The sequence below is a fragment of the Ptychodera flava genome, chromosome 19, assembly GCF_041260155.1.
Source record: "Ptychodera flava strain L36383 chromosome 19, AS_Pfla_20210202, whole genome shotgun sequence".
Taxonomy (NCBI): domain Eukaryota; kingdom Metazoa; phylum Hemichordata; class Enteropneusta; family Ptychoderidae; genus Ptychodera; species Ptychodera flava.
The window spans coordinates 36570276-36595472 of record NC_091946.1 but is presented as its reverse complement, the minus strand read 5'-3'; the positions used below and the strand labels follow the sequence as shown (position 1 = coordinate 36595472).

General features: G+C 36.7%; 1 protein-coding gene and 1 non-coding gene across 2 annotated transcripts in view; both read right to left on the bottom strand.

The window, feature by feature from the left end:
• The window catches only part of LOC139119434 (uncharacterized), a 52954-nt gene that overhangs the window by 20348 nt on the left and 7409 nt on the right, over positions 1-25197 (bottom strand). The window contains exons 2-5 of the mRNA XM_070683250.1: positions 13360-13714; positions 7243-7384; positions 4584-4703; positions 2888-3010 (exon numbers count right to left, since the gene is read on the bottom strand). Coding sequence (XP_070539351.1) covers positions 2888-3010; positions 4584-4703; positions 7243-7384; positions 13360-13714 — 740 coding nt within the window. The remainder of the gene's footprint in view (positions 1-2887; positions 3011-4583; positions 4704-7242; positions 7385-13359; positions 13715-25197) is intronic.
• On the bottom strand, positions 15405-15476 carry Trnag-ucc (transfer RNA glycine (anticodon UCC)). Its single transcript has one exon. It is a non-coding gene; the product is annotated as a tRNA-Gly (tRNA).

Genomic DNA, 25197 nt, shown 5'->3' with positions numbered 1-25197 from the left:
TAGTACTTTAATTTCTGTCGAAAGAATCCGTGTCGGCACTGTAAATGCCACACCTTTTTCGTAAGAGAATTCACATGATTTTTTTGATATGCAAATTGTAACGTTCTTTTCGAATATTTCTTATTTCTTAATATTCATTAAATCAAAATGTTTATTAAATGTTATTCTAAACGCATAATTCACAATGAATTAGAAATGTCCTAAGTCAACTGAAGACATTTTATGTTAATTTAAGATAAACATTCATTGACGACAGATTTTGAAATATTTTATCCAATCAAGGAAATGAGAACGTCTTCTCTGTCACGATGGCATAAAAACACAATTGAATTGGCATTAAAACGTGTACAGTCGGTGCAATCAGTGTTTATGAAGTGGGAGAGGGCAGTACTTTAATACAAGTGTGGGTACTCTTCACTGAAGAACGGAAGACCATCGACTGATAAACTTCTGATCCCGAAAGAATATTTACTTCACGAACATTAAGATAAGCCGATGTGAAAGATCTCAAGCAATTGAAATAATTACCATTCAGAACGTAGACATATTTCTTGTTAATCAATAAGGTTATGAAACATCAAACAAGAAAGAAAACTTAGACAAATGTATGTCTATGACATCAACATTTCACATTGATGATCGATTCAGTAGTTGCTATCTGTTATGAAACTGATACTCAGAAATAAAACACCGATCAAGGTAAGTGTCACAAAGAATAAAATATAAAATCGTCCAAAAGTTGAACTGAGCTATCAACCGGATGGATATGTACAGAAAATACCACAAGTCAGAGTGGGTTTACAATGGAAATCTAACGCTTTTGGTCAGAAACTTATAAACTTTACGAGACCAAGGCCGGGTGATACTTACAAGCTTAGGACCAAAAGTGGTCCGAAGCTTGGGCTTACAATGCTTGAAGTATTAGTTTACGCTGGAAACTTCACACTTTTGGTCAGAAGGCTTCTTGAGGTTCCAGCGTAAACCCACAACGACGAGTGGTTATTTACTTATACACACGTGACAAGCTCTCATTCCATTGGGATCGAAGCTTTCTTGAAGGGCGGACGTGATCTAATTCTGTGACATTTCAGAAGGCGAATTTGACAGTGACCTAGAGCGGTGTCTTTCCCAATTAATTCTTTCTCAATTTGATACTGGCTCCATACAACAGGACTTGCAGGAAGATTTAAACTTAGGGAGCATAACGACTATCCCTTAGGCGAACCAGTGAGCAGAGAGAAATTAGGCAATTTAAAGAAAATTCTTTATTTGCCGTCCTTGGATTTTCGTAACATCTACAAGCCAGCCAGGGAAAAAGACATACACAGAAAAAAAACACAAGTGTATTTTCATTTGTAATAGTTTTAATATTGTGTTCAGCACGCGGACAGCAAACAAAGAATTTTATTTAAAGCGCCTTAGCTGAAATTCAAGGTTCACGTGGACCAAGAAATATTAGAAAATCTAACAATTTTGGCATCACTGTATGAGATTCTTAGGATCACAACAGAAATCAATCAACTTATGACTAATTTGGGTGTAGGGAGTGTGAAATATGAACACTCTTTCCTGCTCTTACTCCAGTATTCTAGCAAGCGAGCCATGTGTTTGCTTAACGATGGTACGCGATGGTATTTACATTTGTCCCAAGCATGTTTTAAAATTATGACATTAAACATTGAATATACATAGAGGTGCGGTTAGCACAAAGTTGTTTGTGTGTGTCTCTCTGCGAATAATTTCCAAGCATGACAATTCATGTAACAGATTATAGACTTTATCCATATATAAAGTAGTAAACTCAACTTTTTTGGGACATACCGATGAATAATACTCATAAAATATCAGGTTTACTATTTTACACATGAATAAAGGTGTGGTGGTTTATCAATTTGCATGACGACAACAGGATGGCGGGTGGGGGATACACAGCAAGAACATAGGGTCACAAGAGTGGTATAAAGAAATCAAATGAACAGTGCAACATAACTGACAGAACATTTGTAGTGTTGAAATTACATGTTTTACTATCAGCTGGAATAGATACAGCAGATAGTTGGCAAATTACACAAAAAGCGAGGTCAGCTGACCCTCCCAGTCGGTACTAATTTACAATGATTACCAGGCCGTGCATGTCAGTGAAAAGAATTAGTGTCCGTGGATTACAGTGATGTTTCAGGGAATGAGTAAGCATGAGGAAATGGGAAAGGTTATCTCGTTTGTTCACCCATAATCTGTAAATCACTTCAACACAGAAATCAATATAGAAATAACGGGCGACGCGCTGACCATTAACGTTTTTTATGGGCAAGGGCGAGAGGAAAGCCAAAAATTAACGGGCGAAGCTTGCCCAGCCCGTTAATTTTGGCTTTCCTCGAGCCCGTGCCCATAAATAAACGTTAATGGTCAGGGCGAAGTCTGTTATTTCAATTATATTATCAACAAAACCAAGAACCGTAAAAATTTACGAAAATTCCTACGCGAAAGACAACGGGGCCCCAGAACTTGTGCAATACGAGACGCACTGTCACGCACGCTGTAAAAATTGTGCAAAAAATGCTTCATTTTTTGTGATTGATTTTGATCTCTGTACAAATCACAATTACGTTTTAACAGTAAAGTTGCCATTTTAATATTATTATCATATTCATAATGTAAACAAACCATTACTGTGTATTTGTGGTCAGTCACATGGTTGAGCTCGACCAATTAAAAAGCGACGGACAGGGCATGGTAATATATCAAAGATAACTATCAGAAAAAGACTTCCGATAAAGACTTCACTAAGATTTTTTTCAGATTCTTAAATATACTGCATTTCTTGCCATGCACCACAGAGACATTTCATAGAAATGTTTATTTCATCATTTCTGAATGTAAGACGTACCACAATTGTGTTCGTCTTCTCCTTCATAACAGTCTTCTTTACCATCACAAGCGTAGTCATCATCGATGCAAAATCCCCATTGACTGCCACTTCCACACTTGAATTGACCATTACCACATTGACCTGCAGAGATTTCGTCACAATTTACAGTACATTAAGTGAATAGAGAACTTGTGAATCCACGGAACAGTGAGGCTAATCAATAAACCTACTTACACTTGCAAACTAGAAATTCAATATCGGGCAAATTATAAATTTTGGACGGTCTTGTCATCTTGATATCTGACGTTTAGGTTTATCTTCAAATGGTTTATTATTTTATTAAATGAAACATTAGACCGGGTTTACACTGCTGTTTGGATGTTACTCTCTGTCCATTCATTTTGCCGTTGACAGATTTTATTACAGCGGTTACTATTTCAAATTTGTTTACGCTCCACTTCCTTTGTTGAACGTAATATGTTTGCTGGTTGGAAGAAATAGGCCGAGAAGTTTATGCAGCTTACATGTAGGTAATTCAATATAGCTATTAAATTGTATCAAAATTTACCTTAATGTAAATTTTATGTTCTTATGAGTTATGTTCGACCGTAAACATTCAAAATTTCAGTATCTATATAACTTAAATAGGAAACCAGGCGTGTGAAATACAACATATGCAATATGATTAAGATAAAATAAATGAGGTTGTCTCCATGTTTGAGTTGTACTTAGGCTTCATCAAATATCAAACATCATTGAGATTGAGTTTGACGGAGCGCCATAATAATGAGCTCCATGGTATGGCACCGGGAATCGAAAGAAAAAGGAACCGTAATTTATTTGCCACAGATCCCAACGTGACATTATCTCGCCCTTGTTTTGCTTCGTTTTCATTTTCATTTACACGTGACAAGTTGGCAGCTCTTGATTCAATGTGCGTCTTTCAATTTAGACATTATAATGTAGCGTACATATGTATGTGCATATGTAGTGTGCAATTTTCTATACACCAACACTTTTGCTGTAAGAATATGCTGTTTGCTGTAAGAATATACCAATCTCTTGTTATGATCACAAATTCAACGAAGGGGTTTAAAATTTCCGAGATGAAAGCAAAAATTTTAAAATTGGTAAAATACGCAACTATATTTGACGTCAAACTGAAACATGTCATAAATTAATTTAATGCCAAAATTTCAGACAATATGTCCATCGTCACTGATAGGCAACTTCAGTTAAAACTCATTATATATGCAAAGAAACACAAATGGATCTGTATCTCATGTATATACGGCAAATTTCATCAACTTTGGCTGGGCCCTACCAAATATATATCCCCCTTTGACAAAGCTTGTTAAATACCTAAATAAGCAATATCATGGATATGAAATAGCCAAATGACGTCATTTGTTTGTATGATCAATGTCTGTAACACGATTCATTGGATTTGATTCAGTCATTTTGAGAATATCTGACCTCTTGATAATTCATTATGCAAATTAGTATTATCAATAGAAGCCACATCCATCAATATCTGGTCATTTAAGCAATTTCTTAAGAGAACGTAGGCCATTTTTGCGATATCGCTCCGACACTCGCACAGACAGACTGACATCGGCTTGAGCTAAAATTTGCCAACCCTGTTTAAGGATGTCATGTGACTTGTTTTATTTTGAAATGAGGATTCATCCGTTGAATAACGATAAATACTTACCGTAGGTACAATTGCGTTCGTCGCTCATGTCTAGACAATGATTGATACCGTCACAGACAAGATACTTCCTGACGCAATATGTACCACTACCGCATTGGAAGTCCTCTTCAAAACACGGACCTGGGTGATTATAAAGTGAAAATCATTATAATTTTATAATAATATGTAGGTTAAAGCAATAAAGACCTTCAGATCATAGGAGCTGGCAACACGCTATGCACTAATTGATTTAGAGGTAAGTGTTAGATCAAATAACTCGAAATAAATTGCCAATAAATTATATATTATGACTGTCTTTGTAAGACGCGACATGAAATGAGGCAAATGCTATTTGATGATGTAGAGTTTTAAAACCCAGGAGAACGCTGTGCATAGTGAGTCATAAATACGAAAACATTTGAAGGAATGAAGATTGTAATGACGGGGCAGTAAAGATAATTTGAATTCAAAGGGTGCCATTACGGTAACAGAAAATAAAGATACGTGTAACGTTTGGATATCAAGTTAGGAGTCCAAAATAACTTGCACCAGTAATTCTTGGGTGAGTATTGTTTGACTTTATGGGTAATCGTGAGAATTCGACATATTTCATTCTTTCTCTCTTCCAGTCTCTAAAGGTGCACAGAGAAAGGACATGCAGTCTTTTCGCTTTTGTATTGCGCACTTTCCAACTCCTAAATTCACGTGCCAAAGTAGTTTCTGCGCGGCAACACAAATTACCATAAGGCTACAGGGGAAAAACTGACAAACCTACAGAGGCGGCAAGCGATTTTTTCAAGAACCAGCAAATCTACCAGGACATTGTTCATGACGACGTGGAGTCTAGATTTTACAAACTGTCCACAATAATAGAGGCATTACATATACAGACAGTGTTGACAGAACAAATTCTGAGCATTTCCACATGCTCCAAGAACAAAAAATATGCAGAAAAATAAGCATAAAAAAATGTCCTACATTTGCCGTAATTAAAAAAGAAATAAATTGGCTGAAGTGAAACCGGCGATTCCACGGAATGATTTAATTATTCCTCCTAGCCTAATGGCTAAATGTCCATTCTTTGGTTTCAGAATTAGTTTGCCATTGTACCAATCATCGACAGCAACGTGTTCCAGGTAGCATCACACTTATTCCCAAATAATAATGCATGAAGCTACTTATTTACATCTTTCTATCGCTATATTAATAGTGAAACCAACTACGACTATGTACAGACGTTGAAGCTTTTTAAGTTTCCTGAGCGTAAATATCCATAATGAGCTTTTTGTAGATCATGTCTGTATTCTCTAAAATTAGAGTTCTCATCGATTTTATAGCCAAGATACTTAAAGGATAGTATCTGTTCTTCTTGTTGGTTGTCAATGATATATTCGAATGTTTCTAATCCCTGCAATTGTAAAATAATTTATCTTCCAAAGTAATGTGAAAAGCAACTACCGCCATGTCGTCCATGAACTTCGTTTGACACAATACCATCCAGAGCCACACGCTGTGGTCATTCGCTTAGAAACTGTCGGATCCGGAGAAGAGGAGAATGACTGACGTTTAAATCTAGCAATCTTCCGATAAGGAGATGTGGTTGTTTTGTATTGAAGGCAGAGGAAATCCGTAAAGAGAATACGTACGTAAGCTCTGATCAAGATGGCAGTGACTTTAACAAAGACGAAGTCGCATCCTCTATCCCTCTTCTGGGCTTATAAGCAAATTGTAGATGATCCAAGCGAAGGGCGACAGATTCCAACAACTGATTTCATACTAACATTGGCATGCACTTTAAAATAGCAAGAATGGATGTCAAAACTACAGGTCTATAAACACTGAATTCCTTTTGGTTGGACTTTTTGTAGGACAGGAATTAGCTAATAAGCGGACGCGCTGAACACGTTCTTAGTCAGCTCATCCGCGCGATGCAGTTTACGATGAGGTTTTTCATAAACGCCATAATTTCAATTTTACTCATAAAATTGTACTTAAAAGTGTACAAAATACCGGGATTTATGTCCTAGTACATCATACGCTTTGGTATCGTCCTCGAGGCGTCATGTGTCAAACAATACCTCCGCTGTACGATGCACTTGGACATAAATGCCGGTATTTTGTGTAGCACCTTGCGTTAGGCCTATCTAGTGTTCATAATGCTCACAGAATTATCTAAAATTCCTCAATTTTTTGAAATTTATGGCCGGTAATAATCACGTGATCTGTAGGCTATGATACATTTGTTTGCCACTATTTTTCACCTTTCCTAATAATCATATCCGTATAGCAGGCATATGTTTCGTGTCCATGCAAAGGTCTCTATGGCTGTAACTTGATCCGCAAAGTGACTGATATACCGATATATTTTATCTCTATCACTTGTTTCAATTTGCTGGGATATTAATTGGCTTTCTTGGAGCATTATCTCGATAGTTGATCATTAAAGCGATTCTCTTCCTTATTGACGTTTGCTATTCCCTATACAGCAAAATCATACACTCTTTGAGAATCACTACTACTCCGGTTGATCAAACACTTGATCGTAAGTGTAACAAAATGACATGTTTACTGGCAAACACGGATAAAAGTATACCCCGATGTATGACATACATGTCTGTGATAACGAACGTATCATGGCTTTAAACATATTCTCTAAGCAAATCCCAGCCAACGGACTTACCATAGTGTGGAACCACTAATTGACTGTCAACTATGAGTAGTTCTCTGTATTCAGATTCAAGTACAGCTGATCGCCTTAGTTTGTTTGTATTGCACAGAGTGACTGCAGGGAAGGGTCGCATACTGTCACTCACCAGTTCGACCTGCAAAGAGAGTAGGCCTAATACATATAATTCACTAGTCTAAGAATTTGTAAAAACAACAAACTGTCTTTCAACTCTTATTAGCTACGCCATTCAAAGTGTCTGCAAAATCGCCAAACAGGCACCTTGTAAGGTAAGCAAAAAGCCAATCGGAAATCAAAAAAACTCGTGCTGATAATTGTAAAGAAAATGCACACAAAGCAGACAGTTTGCAAACAATCCAATAGCTGCTAATTTTATGCATTATTTTCATGATTTTATTTTCTAACCAAAGTTGGTTCGTGTAATTTGCTAACTAAAGGACGTGTATTGAAGTATCACTGCTCGCTGATTTAGACCATGCCCACACGTGTTAACAGGCTTAATAATAAACGGGTGCCATACCCATAAAATGGCGCCCTCACGGGAAAATACAATAAACAGTATTTCCTGCATATACACATCGTGATCATACCAAACAAGCATGATGCAATTTACTTGAATGCACAACACAGGATGGCCAACATTTTATTGTTGTAATCTTTATTTTCTCTGTCATATGATTAGTTTTTGAAAATGGCGGGAAATCTAAAACCTTTGAATTTACATGCCACTTTTGACACTTGTGGCAGCGTTATACACTTTTCAGTCTCTAAAGGGTCTTATCCAAAAAAACTCTGGAAAACTAAGGATATTTTATTAAACATTTGCAGCTATTGGGGCTTTAAGCAAAGACACTATCCAATATATCGACCCAAGATATGTTGCCTACCAGTACAAGGAAACTAAGGAAGAGCTTCAGGTGTCCTATATAGTGTAGTGGTCTTTCAGTTTCATTATTGACTTCATGGGAGGGCGTGTCATGTATATTATTGGATGGATTATTTCGCTTTAGAATTACAGATCCGTAAATCATTTATATCGGATACAAAATCAGAGAGAACATGGCGAATCATAATGAAACAAATCGGTATGTACAAATATTGTTCCGAGATCAGACATTTCTATTTAAAAAGTGGTACTTTATTTTTTTTATTTTTTTTTATCTTTTTTTTTCATTTTTTGTTATTTTTTTATATTTTTGCGGTAGTGTGTGCCTCGAAATTGAAAGACTCAACTTTCGCTTAAACTTTCCCTAAGGAAACTTTGGACCATTTCGTTTTCAAATAAAAAAATAAATAAAAATTAGAATTCAGCGTTCGAAAGGTGGTACTGCAAAGACAAATTACCCAAAATTTACCGACACCTGAAATTCAAAATGACCGCCTCACCTGTGTTAACTCTGTGGGGAAAAATAAAATTCTAGATTTTTACAAAAGTAAGTCGGCGAAAGCTTTACTTACTTTGTTAGCTTTATAATGAGACTCCTCGAATGGTTGATCAAACAAATATTACAATGGTTTAGAGGCGTATTCTACCTTAATTGACTCAGGTTTGCACACGGTACAAAGAAGTAGACGCCCCGAAACTGAATAATTTAAAGCATAATTTCTCAGACATTCCTCAGGGAAACCTTTCTCTGACAAAACAGAGATAAAAATTATCAACACAGTATATGTTTTTATAATAGCGAAACAAATTATCTGATATTTTCAAATACTCTAAACTGAACATGGCTGCTATCCGCAAATGTTAAGTCGGGGGTGGGGGATTGTAAATTTTCGCTTTTGACAAAGTCAAGACCATGCAAAGTTCATTTACACCATATGCTTCAAAATGGGTTCACACAATTGCAAACCGTATACCGGCGAAGTACTGAAAACATTGCCTGAATAGTCCGAATGTTTGTCACCGAGGTGCTGTCTACCATAAAAACAGAAAAAATGTACATTTCAATGTGTGACTGTTCGTGTTGTACGAGTTGTGGATAAGGTAAGTATTTTGTAAACGAAACAGTACCATGCCGGCAGTCGTCATATTGTGGCCGTCCTGACATACTATTGACATCGCTGTTAAATTATGGGAAGCGATGCTTGCATTAAATGCCTTACCGCCCTTAACAAATATCCTAACCGTCAAATGATGGCGGTTATTTTGGTGGCAATGTCAAATGCAAATTCTTGATTGTATGCGCGCATAAGTGTTCGTCAACTCTGATTATAGTGATTGTCGATTAAATTGTTCATTATCTGACTTCCTACTGTTGAGTGTCCCAGAAGAGCACGGTTGGCCCTAATTCAATTTCTGAAATCATATTTCTTAATTAAGAAATGCAAATATCATGTCAGCGTAAAGATAATTCCTTCTATGATTTAGACGAACATAGGCACGGCCAAATACTGATTACGTCGCTCATTTCAAAAATTACTAAGATAGTGCTCGCCTCGAAAGTGAAAGACTTAAACGTTTGCTCAAACTTTCCACAATGAAACTTCCAATCATTACCAAATCAAGAATGAATGTCTGGGGCCTCCGTGCAAAGTTTGGAATAAAAGAAGCATATTATCTCATATTTACCGATATTTGAAACTCAAAATGCCCGCTATCCCTGTGTTAACTCTATGGCGGGTAATAAAATTTTCAATTTTCGGAAAAAGACCTTGACAATTATTCTTACTCCAAGGGGCTTCCAAATGATCCCAAACAAGTGGCAGATCAGCCAACAATTGTAAAATTTTAGAGCCCGAATATCTGGAGCGTTCTACCAAAAAAAAGAAACCTTCCTGTCAAACTTTACGCTTTAATTATCCATAGTATATTATACAACTACTGACTTTTGAATCAGACGACATTTTGTTGTTCATGTCCCAGGAATTCCGTTTCAGAACAAGAAGCTATTTCATGTCTCGTCCGATCGATTTAGGGTATAGATTTCTACCATTTGTTAGAATAAAAAACATTTCCAGCAAACCAGCATTAAAGGTTTGCAGTGTCTACAATTTAGGTCATCAACTCCGAAATTCAGCCATGTGACTTTTACGAGCTGATAAAAGATAGCGTGTCCCTTTTCAACCTTACCACTCTGTTCAAGAACCGTGGTTCCTGACTCATACAAAGAAAACTTGCTACTTTAGTCAAAATGGGAGTTTGCTGGTGGTAATATAGTTAATTGTGACATGTTGTCCATTATATTTTGCACGTAACAAACAGTATTAAACATCATTTTAAAATGTTTTCTCACTTCTCCACGCATGTAATTGGTCTCTTAATTTGAGTAAAATTGTTAATTTCTCAAAAAGTGTACTTCGTTATTAAAGACCAACGATGTTTGTAGTGTCTAAGTTAGTTTCGTTTCTGTCAGTCAGAATAAACGGTTTTTACTCCTTGGATGTTTGTAATACAAAATACAACCGTTTCTATTTAGAAAGTGGAAGTTACGGCACTTAGTCGGTTCTATAGACAGCGTTACCGAGGATACTACATAGCTAGTTCTACTCAGATTTTGTGGAGAGGTACCACATAGGAATTCCAGAGCGATGCACTGTTTTCTGCCACGACAGTTTTAACGACCATTTGTTCTGTGAACGGACAGCTTGCAGACTAAGGCAAAAAAATAAATTGTACTGTTCCGATAACATGGTTTTCAAAAATAGGGTAGGTAGGTAGGCAGGGATTTTTTTCAAAATATTTTTATTTTTAAATATGCATTTTTCAGGGGTTCAGGGCGATCAAACACTGGCCACAACATTTCCAGAAAAACGTATCATACATATAAATGGAATAAAAACATAAAAGACATCCTCGTTCAAGCAAAAATCAAATGCCAGGTAATGAATGTGTGATTTTGTGGGTTTTTTCTTTCTTTTCTTACTTCTGTGTTTACGTAGCTTTAAAAAGTTTAGAGTTGGCAGGTAAAAAATAGGGTAGGTCGGGTTATCGGAACAGCGCAATTTTTTTTGCTCCGCCTAAACACAGTTAGGAGGCTAATAGAGGACCGATAGCTTTCTAATAGTGAAACAGTCGAGATATTTCAAGCGACTTCACCAAGATATTCCTGCAACACATCTACTTCAGTGATTTTGTTACAGCGCTGTAAGAAAATTTAGTGGTTACTGGTTTGCATATTTCTTAATACTGGGTGTTAACTTATGAGAACAAGAAGTCTGAATTATGGAAAAAAAATCCATGGCCAAGATAACGAGGCAGATGACCTAGCGAGACATGACACACCTGATGGGATCCATCGTAACGTTTCAACGAGGACGGATGAATACAATCAAAAAGCTATATTGATATTTTTGTGTATTTTGCTGGTCACCGATTTATTCGTTTGCTGTCTATGACCTTATGACACCTACACTGTGAAAGTTAGTGGTCTGCTGTCAGAACACTATCCCTGGTAAACAGTTTGTACCAGGAAAGAATGTCAATAAATTTGAGTGAAAAAATACCATCGAAATCTGTGACTGTCATTTAAATGATGGTTCGCTTGACAGATTAAAAACTCATAGATAAGAATTGTCACAGAAGATCTTGATGATCTTTCTGCTCTTCCTTCATCGGTATCGGCGGTTACTACGACCGCAGTATCTCTGGGAGTGCTATGAAATATATTTTTATGAAAACTCACTATTCTGCTTACGATTTATCGTTTTTCTTCTGATATGTGATGGGATTTAGTTAACGAATGCATGATATGAATTAAGAGCTAAGCGGAGGCATTGTGTAATTTATTAACTACTGGCATTAGTGCAGGATTACGGGTCAAATATTTGAATTTGCTCCATTTATTTTATTGGTTTATAGCCTGAAATGTCCTTCCAAATATGAATAACGATGTCATTGTTGGCATTCTGTTGCTCTTATGTGATTACATGATTGCTAATTGATGATTCATATTTTAATCGTGAGTTCTTTGCAAAATTGTCAATATTTTCATACTCCTCTCAGGTTTCCTTCAAATCAGTGAAAAATTGATCGAAGTAATGGCATTATATTTTTTCAAATCATTTAGTGTTCAATTGTTCGGTGTTGTTTGCCCATATATTTGTTACGTCTTGCCCGCACATTTGCTAAACCTGGAACTGTATTGAGGTTTCAATGATGCCATTTCAGATTCATTTTGTATGTAAGGTCTGATGTTTACAGTATGATAAATGGGTACCCAAATGTACTTTATAAATGGGGCGCAACGAACTGACGTTAACATAATTAACTATCATCGACACAGATAGTGACAAAGCTTCTGTTCTTCGCCAGCAATGCATCGAATCATTGCATATCGTCTTCGTTTACTCTTCCTGACAACTGTGTATCACATTCTTTACATCTTAAATATTGTTGTAATTATTTCAAGGTGCATTTATTGTTGTCTTAATTATTTTAACTAAAGTGTCATTAATCATTATAATTGCCGCCGTGTTTTAGTCCCATATTCTAAAAAACAAGAAATGTTAAAAACTCCCCACAATGAGTCATCCTTAGATGAGTAATTACATTCAAAATGTCTATCAAAAGCGTAATTCTCAAAAGCCTTGACTGTTCACGGTCGAATTTTGCACAGAAAATACTGAAAATCTCTACATCAACCTTCCTGTTAAGGTAAGCCCGTTTCTGGCTTCAATTAATCGGGCTCCCCCCCTCTCTCTCTCTCTCTCTCTCTCTCTCTCTCTCTCTCTCTCTCTCCTCTCTCTCTCTCTCTCTCTCTTCTCTCTCTCTCTCCTCTCTCTCTCTCTCTCTCTCTCTCTCTCTCTCTCTCTCTCTCTCTCTCTCTCTCTCTCTCTCTCTCTCTCTCTCTCTCTCTCTCTCTCTCTCTCTCTCTCTCTCTCTCTCTCTCTCTCTCTCTCTCTCTCTCTCTCTATATCTATATTGTATATAATATATATATATATATATATATATAATATATATATATATATATAATATATTAATATATATATATAACTGTCTGTGTGTGTGTGTGTTTATAATAATAGCACATACAGGTCGAAACCCTTCCCCAGTCACATTAACATATACGCAATAAAAACTCAACCCTTTGACGACGTTTTAATTATTTAAACTGAGTGAAATTCAAATGTGTTACCGATACAGTTATTAAAGGGACTTCATCTTACCTTGGTGTTCACATTGAACTCGATATACTGCAATACAAGCAACAAAGTTTGCGTTGTGAATGCAATGAGAGCAGCGACAAGGATCAAAGTCCAGGACAGTTTCCCTGTCCAATTGTCCGACAAAACGATGAGTGATACTCCATGCGCAGTCGTAGATGACGCAAAGTCCTTGACAATCTTGCCTAAATTTGAAGATTTCGATTCCTCTTCGGTGTCAGAATTCGTGTCCCTTAATTTGGACATTTCGGACAGCGCGATATCTTCTCCGTTCACAGGTTCCATTCTGTCTCGTTTAACACCGTTGTTTTCACTGACACATGGCAACGATGTCCGGGTTTCATCGACCACAGACTTTCTGTGACAAAAGAATTGCAATCTATTTTTATAAAATCCCAGTATAATTCATGTATGCCCGAAACCGCTTTTTGCATTGCCCTATCATATTCATCCAATATTTAACAGACATTTGGCCTGCATATTTGCATACTTTTCGTGCAGTTGGAGACTGTTCGTGAAATATTTGCATATTCATCAAAGATATATATTCTAAACATATTTGCATAATGATAATTCAAGTAATACATTGACTTTCCCTTATAGACAAAAAATACAATTGAAGTGAATGAGGCTCTCGCTTTGTGACACTATATGTCTAAAGTAACCTGTTTGTAGATCATAATTGCCTCAACAACGATTTTCGAACGAGGTGCTTCCTATAAACGTAGTGCATTTTGAGTGTGTGGAAACTCCGGTATTTAAAAATATTTTTCGATCCGAAGCTACATAACAAATTAAGGGGTTATTACAAAAATATCGCAGAGGACGTACGAGGATGCTGGCGCTGGCTGGAAAGCCAAATTAACGGGGTCGGCAAGCCTCGCCCGTTAATTTTTGGCTTTCCTCTCGCCCTTGCCCATAAATAAACGTTAATGGTCAGCGCGTCGCCCGTTATTTCTATAATATACATTTACATTCATGACTGGAGATGAAAAATGGGGCGAGTACTGACCCTCTTTTCGTACACTGTCAACGCGTTTTCTTCCGATTTATAGAGGAAGTATGGAATGCTAGCATGCACTTCTGGACTCTGTAAAATAAGCATGCAGCGCGGTAGACAGTCTTGCAACCGTCCAATGGGTCCCTTGAAACCGTTCAACAGTGAGCGCGCAGAGGCAGAAGCAGAATCCACTACACATGGGCATTGGGGTCGCCTGGAAACGGTAAATTTTACGGGGCAGGCGATCCGGACGGCTTGCTAGCGCACGCAAAACTCTACTGTTCTCGTTGGTAGATGTATAATAGTAAAGTATGTTGCACAAAGTTGTTAAATTTAAATAATTTCGACGGAGACGGTTTGTTTCTTGCTGTGCCTTTCGTGACACCGGTTTGTGTGCTTCCTTGTTGAAAATTTCATCCTGCACGAGTCATTCTCAATAAATGTGTTCAAACCAGGATGAAAATTCAATTTGACAACATGATACTACACAATGAATGATATGAATGATGTTGACATATTCATCAAATGCCCAACTGATTACAATCAAACAAGTTTCACCTGCAACATCATTCGTCCGTATCCCAGATACACCACTAATGTATCTTTAATTTGCTCTCTTATCAACATTATCTTTTCACCTCTATACATATCACATACTTTAACGCATCGACTAATAACAAACCGTGCGCAATTCTTTATCTCAATTTTCCGGACTAGTACGAACCAGCAGATCGAACAATATGTCTGTGACTCTTGTGTGTGAAGAAAACCTTGAAGATTACAACTGATAATAAGAGATGGGTAGAGAGAAGTACAAATAGATTATATACAACTTCTCTAAAAAGAAATATCGAAAAAACAATCCCGAAATGTTTAATGGTTTACAGGATACACAGAAATAATAAAAAATCGGCTAAAGTTGAGCGGCGATTCCCGAACAGAAGATTATTGCCAACAACAACTTGAAGGGACTATTTTAAAAGATTCATACACACTTTATGGCAGAAACCATACACCTAAAACTATTGTTGCCTAACAAAAGTTTCTTTGCGTTGGCCGGGAATCGAACCCGGGACAATTGCTTGGAAGGCAACTATGTTAACCACTACACCAACAACGCGTTCTGATTTGTGGCATGCAGTCTGTGATAAAACAACCGTTACTGTAGGCTGCAGGGGAGGGTGGGGAGGGGCAGCCGGCCCCCGGAATTATCAACACTGTCAATATGTAAATTTATGTAAATTACCCAAATTCCGGCTAAGCTAAGATCTGCCCCTTGGCAATTTGGTCAGGCTACGGCCCTGTTATTTATGTACATGTATGTATATTGCTATGATTTAATACTACAAACGAAGTCAAGTAATAAATTTACGTTTAGTGAAATCATTCTGATAAGGAGGATCTTCGAATTTTCTGCAACTTATACATTTTCGTTCTGTACAGATTACACAGACAATCAGCACTGGACACTCAAAACACTAACTAGGAAGTCTAAAACATATTGTCGACTTTACTCGATGGTAAAATTCGACTTGAAAATGAAAACATTTACATCTTCGCCCTGCCAGAAGATGCGTTTGCTTTGACATGAATTAATTTAATTTTTCATGTAAAATACAGTTGAATGTCAATTTAGCTTTCCTAGGCTTAAATCAACACCAACCGTGTTAGTCTGCCAGTCAATGATTAGTGATCACATCTTAGTCTAGTCGGAAGGTAGGGTTCCCATGCACCCCATGGATGTATTTTTTTAACCTACATTTTTGTAATCCTTAGGGTCTATATTTAATGAATTTTGATGTTCCCAAAATCAAATCGTGTCCCATGGGGTTCATTGGCGCCATCTTTGCCGCCATCTTGGCCGCCATCTTGGATTTCAACAATGGGGTAGGGATCACGTATCTACCGCTCGACGGAAACAGAAACATAAAATACTATAAACGTTACATTTTTAGAAAGCCAAGATCATGGCCTTTTCATTGATATATAACTTAATAGGGATTAATTAATATTCGAACGTCGATTAGACTTTATATCGGCCATTGACCGTAAATCGTAAAATTTGCTAAATTTCACACCCAATAATTAAGTTCCCGTTCCTCCAAACAATTTTTCATAAGGTATTTATATATTTTTTTGGAAGAACTCAGTGCAATAAACAAGAAAAACAACATTAAAAGTATGTGTCTTGAGATTTAGTGGGTGCATGAGCTTGTTTTCTTATTACGCGGTATGCCACATATCCGTGTGTAACATAAGGGGTAGGGGTAATGTTTCCCTTTCTGTTTCGAATCATGAATGTTGAAACCATAAAAATGTTACATTTTTTGAAAGTGCTGCATCAGACCTTTCTAAAAATATATAGATTTATGGGGAAAAGTTGCATATTCAAAAGTTACAAAGCTTAAACCTTTCGGTTTGTGTCGATTTTAAGTGATTTTTTAAGAACGAAATTACAACATATGGGGTAGGGGTAATGTTTCCCTTTCTGCCTCGAACCATGAATTACGAAACCATATAAATGTTATACTGTTTAAAAGCTCTGAAATGGGCCTTTCCAAAAATGTATAGTTTTATTGGGAAAAATCCATATTTTAAACTTACAAAGCTTACGCCTTTCAGTTTGTGTCAATTTTAAGTGATTTTTTTAAGGACGAAATTACAACATATGGGGTAGGGGTAATGTTTCCCTTTCTGCCTCGAACCATGAATTACGAAACCATATAAAGTTATACTGTTTAAAGCTCTGAAATGGGCCTTTCCAAAAATGTATAGTTTTATTGGGAAAAATCCATATTTGAAAGTTACAAAGCTTAAGCCTTTCAGTTTGTGTCAATTTTAAGTGATTTTTAAACAAAATTATAATATAAGGGGTACGGGTAATGTTTCCCGTTCTGCCTTGAACCATGAATTATGAAACCATATAAATGTTATACTGTTTAAAAGCTCTGAAATGGGCCTTTCCAAAAATGTATAGTTTTATTGGGGAAAAGTTGCATATTTGAAAGTTACAAAGCTTAAGCCTTTCAGTTTGTGTCAATTTTAAGTGATTTTTTTAAGGACGAAATTACAACATATGGGGTAGGGGTAATGTTTCCCTTTCTGCCTCGAACCATGAATTATGAAACCATATAAATGTTATACTGTTTGAAAGCTCTGAAATGGGCCTTTCTAAACATGTATAGTTTTATTGGAAAAAGTCCATATTTGAAAGTTACAAAGCTTAAACCTTTCAGTTTGTATCGATTTTAAGTGATTTTTAAGAACGAAATTACAACATATGGGGTAGGGGTAATGTTTCCCTTTCTGTCTCGAATCATGACTTACAAAACCATATAAATGTTATACTGTTTGAAAGCTCTGATATGGGCCTTTCCAAACATGTATAGTTTCATTGGGAAAGTTGCATATTTGAAAGTTACAAAGCTTAAGCCTTTCAGTTTGTGTCAATTTTAAGTTATTTTTTGAACAATATGCACAAAACAGTTAGTCCGTTGGCCAGGTATCGAAATCATCCCCTCTAAGGCATTTTACCCACTATGATTTTCTGTTAGCTAGTATTCTCAGCTGTCATAATCTGCTTATTTTCCATTTAACTGATGGTGTGTGAGAGTGTAACGACTTGTTTGTGAAGGGCTGTCACGCCCTCTGTAGTAAAATAGGAATGGGTTAGGGGTAACATATTTACCGCTAGTCGGAAACAAAAACAAAAAAAACCATAAACAATACATTCTTAGAAAGCCCAGATAATCCCCTTACCATTGGTATACAACTAAATGGGGATAAATCGATATTCAAACATCGATTAGATTTTATATCGGACATGAAATGTAAATTGTAATATTTGCTTAATTTCAAACCCAATAATTAAGTTCATGTTCCTCCAAACAATTTTTACAAGGTATTTATATATCAGTTGAAAGAACTTAATGCAATAGAGAAGTAAAAAACATTAAAAGAGTGTATCTTCTTGAGACTTATGGGGTGCGTCGATTGTTTACCTAATATATGGTATGCCGTACATCCCTCTATAATATACATTTAAGGGAGAGGGGTATGGGTAATGTTTCCTCTCCTACAAAACGCAGCGAATAAGGAAGCCACATAAATATCATATCTCTGAAACACTAACGCAGCTGTTTTTCCAACAAGATATGGCTTGATGGGGTAAACTCAAAAATTATGCAGTGACAATGCCTAAACTCAAAAGTTTGTGTTACTTTACTGACATTTACTTGTTAAAAGGAACATAGAAAAATACTCTATAGGCATTAAATAGCACTAAAAGCTAAAATGGTGGTTAATAAAAGACGTTTTACTCATTTCAATAACTCAAATTCGGGAAAGAAAGTTAACAGCTATAATATGTCAAAAATTATATATTCCAAACCCACAAACACTAAATTGGATGTCATAGTCGTCATGCAAAGTTGATATGACAGCAGCAACAATCAATCCCTTTTCTTTTATTGTATCGCAAGAGATATATAAGCAATAAAGCACCACTTTGAAAGGATACCACACGGTTTCGACCGGTAAACAACATATACGCACGAACTTCAGTCGTGTGTATAAGGAGTGAAATGGTCAAAACCGAGCTCGAGTGGTGAACACAACTTATAGGGGTTGTTTATCGCTATATTATATCAGTATATTGAAATTTGTGATGAAAATACAAACAATGTGAAAGAAACCCACTTTGGAGATAGGAATGGCAAACTTTACAGTATATCGTAAATACATGCACAGTCACGTGACCGTCTGGGCAAATCAGAGCTCACTATTAATAGTGTTACTTTTAATACCACACGGGAAGACGAGAGAATCTTTTATCGCTGAAAACCAATCACCATTAATCCACAATATAGCTTCTCCATAATAAGATAATTGGATCGACAACTTTACCTTCCTTACCAGAAAACAAGAGATCATAACCAATTTTTCGAAATTATTTTACAACGCAGAACACTATATACTCCCAATGAGGATTACATTTTCGACTGGGTACTAAAATTCAATAGCAAAATAATTCTGGAACTAAAACCCGAAAAGCCAAATGTCACAGAACGCATTCAAATTACGCAACTTAATAGTAAACAGAAGGCGAACAAACACCCTCTACACCAAGCAATAAGAAGGCGAGACAAACCTCAGAAAATGACTAAAAAGGCTTATATTCCCATTGACACCTCAATGTTTAAAATGCCTATGAGTGAATCTATCATTAGTTTCTTATCATGGATGACATTTAACCAATGTTAGACCCTGACGTCTTTGAAGCAAAGACCCTACAAACGGACGTTTTAGGGTCAATGCTTGAAGATACCACTCCCACCAGCATGATGAATCAGAGAGACTAGATTGATCTAACTTTCGAGCTAGATCAGCCACCAGCTGCTGAGAAAAAATAAGTCAACATAATCATCAGAGTCAAGCGAGCTAGACAACGGCTTCACACATTATACACCACAGAGAGGACATTCTTACACAATTCACAAAAGCGTTCAAAAGCTTCGTTAAAGGCATTGTTCGCGATCCCAGGGACGGGCAAATGCAAAATGTTAGTCATGCTGAATCAAGGTGTAATCAAGTAATAGCTTATTTATAGATTGGGAAATCCTAATCCTGATAGTAATGATGGAATATAAACTTTGTGAAAAGTTGAGAAAATTTGCCACTTCTTTGATTTGTATGTTTTACATTCCATGTTGTACTAGACTGTACTGTACATAACAGTCAATACATCCGGCAAGTATTCTGTGCTGTTCTTTTATAGTTAGGTCCCCGCAATCCGAGATAAGTCTTTCTAAAGTGTGAACCATTCTCTTCGATTACTGTAATCTACTCCAATAAATTCCCATTTAACTCATTTGTATGATTACAGGGAAGCCTAAGACTATCTCTTACAATCTAAGATTTGAGATATTTGACAACAATATGTATGCAATTTTCATATTTTTCATAGGCCTAAATAACACACAGAAGAAAGTCATACTCAATGTTTTGTCCAATTGAAAGTCAAATTTTCACCGAAACAAGTAGAGGTTGCAATCTGTAAGCCAAACGAGAATTAATATTAGCAAAGATGGATATTAATTAAGCCTTTCCCATTTCCGATCCCAGTTACTCATACAACGGGGTATAAGCGAAAGCCAAGAGTATCGAATGTGTTGAAACCTAAGTGGCCCCTATTCAGTACCACGTAGCCTACAGGTACACCTGAAAGAATACTTACCAGGCCAAAATACCGAGTGTTGAATTCCTTCAAAAGTGGCAACACCTGAAAAGACACTGCGGCAACCAATATATCACCCTGATCTCTAAATACTTACCTCTACACCCAATAAAGCACCGGGACTCAAGACAGTTGTACATAACAAACTTAAGAGAGCGATCGAAGACACTCGCTACACAGAACGCAGGATGGAAGGCTGCAAAGACGATTCTTCAAATAGGCAAAAAAAGAGGCTTAAAACAACACAAAGATTCACAGCAACGACGACAGGTCGGGTTTTCTTCCTATACTACACTCAGTGTGACATTTTTCGGACAGGGTAGTAAATTTCGCCCAAAGTCGTTTCATAAATGACCAGCAATACGAAATCTTATTACCATACCTTTCGAAACTTTATTGTGGTTATCCTCAAACTCAGTTGACACGACGGGAGTGGTATTTCGGGGTCAAAGTTGCCAAAGTTTTGACCCTATGTTGAGTGCGTAGTAATCGGACTGCAATCCCAGAAATCGGACGTCGTGTTTATAATGTGATTAGGAGCTAAGTATTGATAATTTGAAACTTCAAACCACCGATTTTTAATTTCGATGTGTTCAGAAAACTGTATATAAGAATGATGATAATTAGTTATGTTTAATCCATGGTCGACTCAACTATATTTCGACGTGTATAGCGCTTAGATATCGGACACGGGCTGTCTTTGTGTGTGTTGCTTTCGGCACATTGTATCGTACGGTGTGGCTAACTTCGCTAAAGTTTGTTTAGTGAGTATTACTTATAATTGTTTCAATTGCATATTTTGTTTGTATTAGAATCGCACAGGCATTATTTAATAAAATTTGCGAGTATATTTCATCTTATGGAATTATTTACCTGTCAAGTTTTTACGCAGTAAGTCACTTACTACGTTTACACAATTATGTTAAATATTGTCTGTCCGAAAACTTGTACACTTGTTACGTTCATTAAATGTACTTTTTTTCTCGAAACAACTGCGCAGTTTCATTAAACATACATGCAATCGTAGTGAACAATGGAAAGTGATATTTTCTAAATCATAATTCTCCCCCACATTCAAAATTCAATGCTAAATCAGGACTTTAGTCAAAATTTCAGTTACTTTGACCTGAGGGCAGTATGTTGACAGTATCACTGACGCGGTGTCAGACGATAATTTGTGACCGCCGCTCGTAGCGAACTCAATAGCTTCTACCAAAAAAACTATCGAAAACGGGACAACAGTGTTACCTGACTTAATATGAGGTCACATGACCTGTAAAACGCTATTGATACGGAGCGAAGTGAGTGTAACTAACAGCATGTCACTAAATGTCCGAAAACTGATGTCGTCCGAAAACTGTCACACTGAGTGTACGGTACAAAACCAAACCAAAGGGTCTTTCAAAGGCCACCGCACTTCCCTTAAAGCCCGGCTCGAAATGGACAGGGATCATGATTAGTGCCAAGTTTGGTTGGGCGTTTTGGGGCATGGCTCTGCATAATGAGTCTGTTGGTAACGGTTGCGATCGTTCGCATTATCTGCGGATCTGTTTGCTCTCAGATCACGCTCAGGCTCGGACTAATATAGATACGTACAGCCTTCGTTTCAAGGTTCGTTTAAGTCATGCCATGGTAAATACTCGAAATAAAAAAGAAAGGAAAACTATCAACTTAAATCAAACAAGAGTTTGCTTGTATGAATTTACCGACGTTTCAGGCCATATCAACGTTCGTTATGTGAATGATTCAGCTGCTGACCGCCATGTACATACGGAATATTGGCGCCATCTAAAGTCGAATAATTATCAAAAAAGTAAAAAGCTTATATCTGGGCTTTCTAAGAATGTATTGTTTATGCTACTTTTTTGTTTTTGTTTCCGACTAGCGGTAAATATGTTACCCCTAACCCATTCCTATTTTACTACCGACGGGCGTGACAGCCCTTCACAAACAAGTCGTTACACTCTCACACACCATCGGTTAAATGGAAAATAAGCAGATTATGACAGCTGAGAATACTAGCTAACAGAAAATCATAGTGGGTAAAATGCCTTAGAGGGGATGATTTCGATACCTGGCCAACGGACTAACTGTTTGTGTGCATATTGTTCAAAAATAACTTAAATGTGACACAAACTGAAAGGCTTAAGCTTTGTAACTTTCAAATATGCAACTTTCCCCAATAAACTATACATGTTTGGAAAGGCCAATTTCAGAGCTTTCAAACAGTATAACATTTATATGGTTTCATAATTCATGGTTCAAGGCAGAACGGGAAACATTGTCCGTACCCCTTATATTATAATTTTGTTTAAAAATCACTTAAAATTGACACAAACTGAAAGGCATAAGCTTTGTAACTTTCAAATATGGACTTTTCCCAATAAAACTATACATGTTTGGAAAGGCCCATTTCAGAGCTTTCAAACGGTATAACATTTATATGGTTTCATAATTCATGGTTCAAGGCAGAACGGGAAACATTACCCCTACCCCTTATATTAAAATTTTGTTGAAAAAAATGACTTAAAATTGACACAAACTGAAAGGTTTAAGCTTTGTAACTTTCAAATATGGACTTTTTCCAATAAAACTATACATGTTTAGAAAGGCCCATTTCAGAGCTTTTAAACAGTATAACATTTATATGGTTTTGTAATTCATGGTTCGAGGCAGAAAGGGAAACATTACCCCTACCCCATATGTTGTAATTTCGTCCTTAAAAAAATCACTTAAAATTTACACAAACTGAAAGGCATAAGCTTTGTAAGTTTAAAATATGGATTTTTCCCAATAAAACTATACATTTTTGGAAAGGCCCATTTCAGAGCTTTTAAACAGTATAACATTTATATGGTTTCGTAATTCATGGTTCGAGGCAGAAAGGGAAACATTACCCCTACCCCATATGTTGTAATTTCGTTCTTAAAAAATCACTTAAAATCGACACAAACCGAAAGGTTTAAGCTTTGTAACTTTTGAATATGCAACTTTTCCCCATAAATCTATATATTTTTAGAAAGGTCTGATGCAGCACTTTCAAAAAATGTAACATTTTTATGGTTTCATCATTCATGATTCGAAACAGAAAGGGAAACGTTACCCCTACCCCTTATGTTACACACGGATATGTGGCATACCGCGTAATAAGAAAACAAGCTCATGCACCCACTAAATCTCAAGACACATACTTTTAATGTTGTTTTTCTTGTTTATTGCACTGAGTTCTTCCAAAAAATATATAAATACCTTATGAAAAATTGTTTGGAGGAACGGGAACTTAATATTGGGTGTGAAATTTAGCAAATTTTACGATTTACGGCCAATGGCCGATATAAAGTCTAATCGACGTTCGAATATCAATTAATCCCTATTAAGTTATATATCAATGAAAAGGCCATGATCTTGGCTTTCTAAAAATGTAACGTTTATAGTATTTTATTGTTTCTGTTTTCCGTCGAGCGGTAGATACGTGATCCCTACCCCATTGTTGAAATCCAAGATGGCGGCCAAGATGGCGGCAAAGATGGCGCCAAATGAACCCCATGGGACACGATTTGATTTTGGGAACATCAAAATTCATTAAATATAGACCCTAAGGATTACAAAAATGTAGGTTAAAAAAATACATCCATGGGGTGCATGGGAACCCTACCTTCCGACCCGACTATCTTGTCACTAATCAACATATGGACATACTTCAATGACACCTCGATTCCTTATAAAATGATGTTAAATGCAATTTAAAGGTATAGTATGCCTAGGATCCAGGGAAGTAGCAGAAGTCATCACGTGATTGGTGACGTCAATGATGTGTGTCTCTAGGACTGTACCGATTATTTACATGTTCTTATCAGCGATTGTACCTTTCCCAAATGTATTCGTAATTGATGTTGCTAATTTGAAGTCTATCATCCAAGAATCAAAGATAAACCATCTAACGTATTTCTTGTGTAAGAGTCTCTTTTTCGACTTTTTCATTGGTCATCTGCTTTTAGGTAATGAAACTATATTGATTTGTCGTGAAGTCCTCTTTTGTACACTGCACTGTTCGTTATGCCATCTGGCTACATTTATGGCAACTTTGTGTTTTCTAATTACGCATATTGACAACTCAGACTATGGACATGACGGCGAACGAGGCAAGAACTTAGACTGGCCCTATATAGTCGTTTGGCTTTTCTAGGCAGCAATTACAGGCTGGCCAACCCGTCACGATCTACGCAGCAGCTTACCCGCTAACGCGACAGTCTGCGAAAATTATTCCTTCAGTTTATAATATTTTGATATTTTTTATGCCCACAGACTTGGAGCAAGTCTAGCAAGACCTCTGCGTAGTAGCCTACATTAAACCAACAGGGGAACTTTTTTTCCGACGGGGAGGTACTTCCACTGTCCGGATACTACATGTACCTATGTTATAGGTATACCGATAAAGCTGTCATTATTACGATTTTGTCTTTTATGAAAAATCTCCTGATTAATAGACTTCGTTCTTCAGGACCGTAGCCTGCGGTGGGAGCCCCCACCCCACCTTACGGATTTTCCACCCTGTCAATATGTAATTTTATGTACATTACCAAAATCATAGCTAAAAAGCTAATTT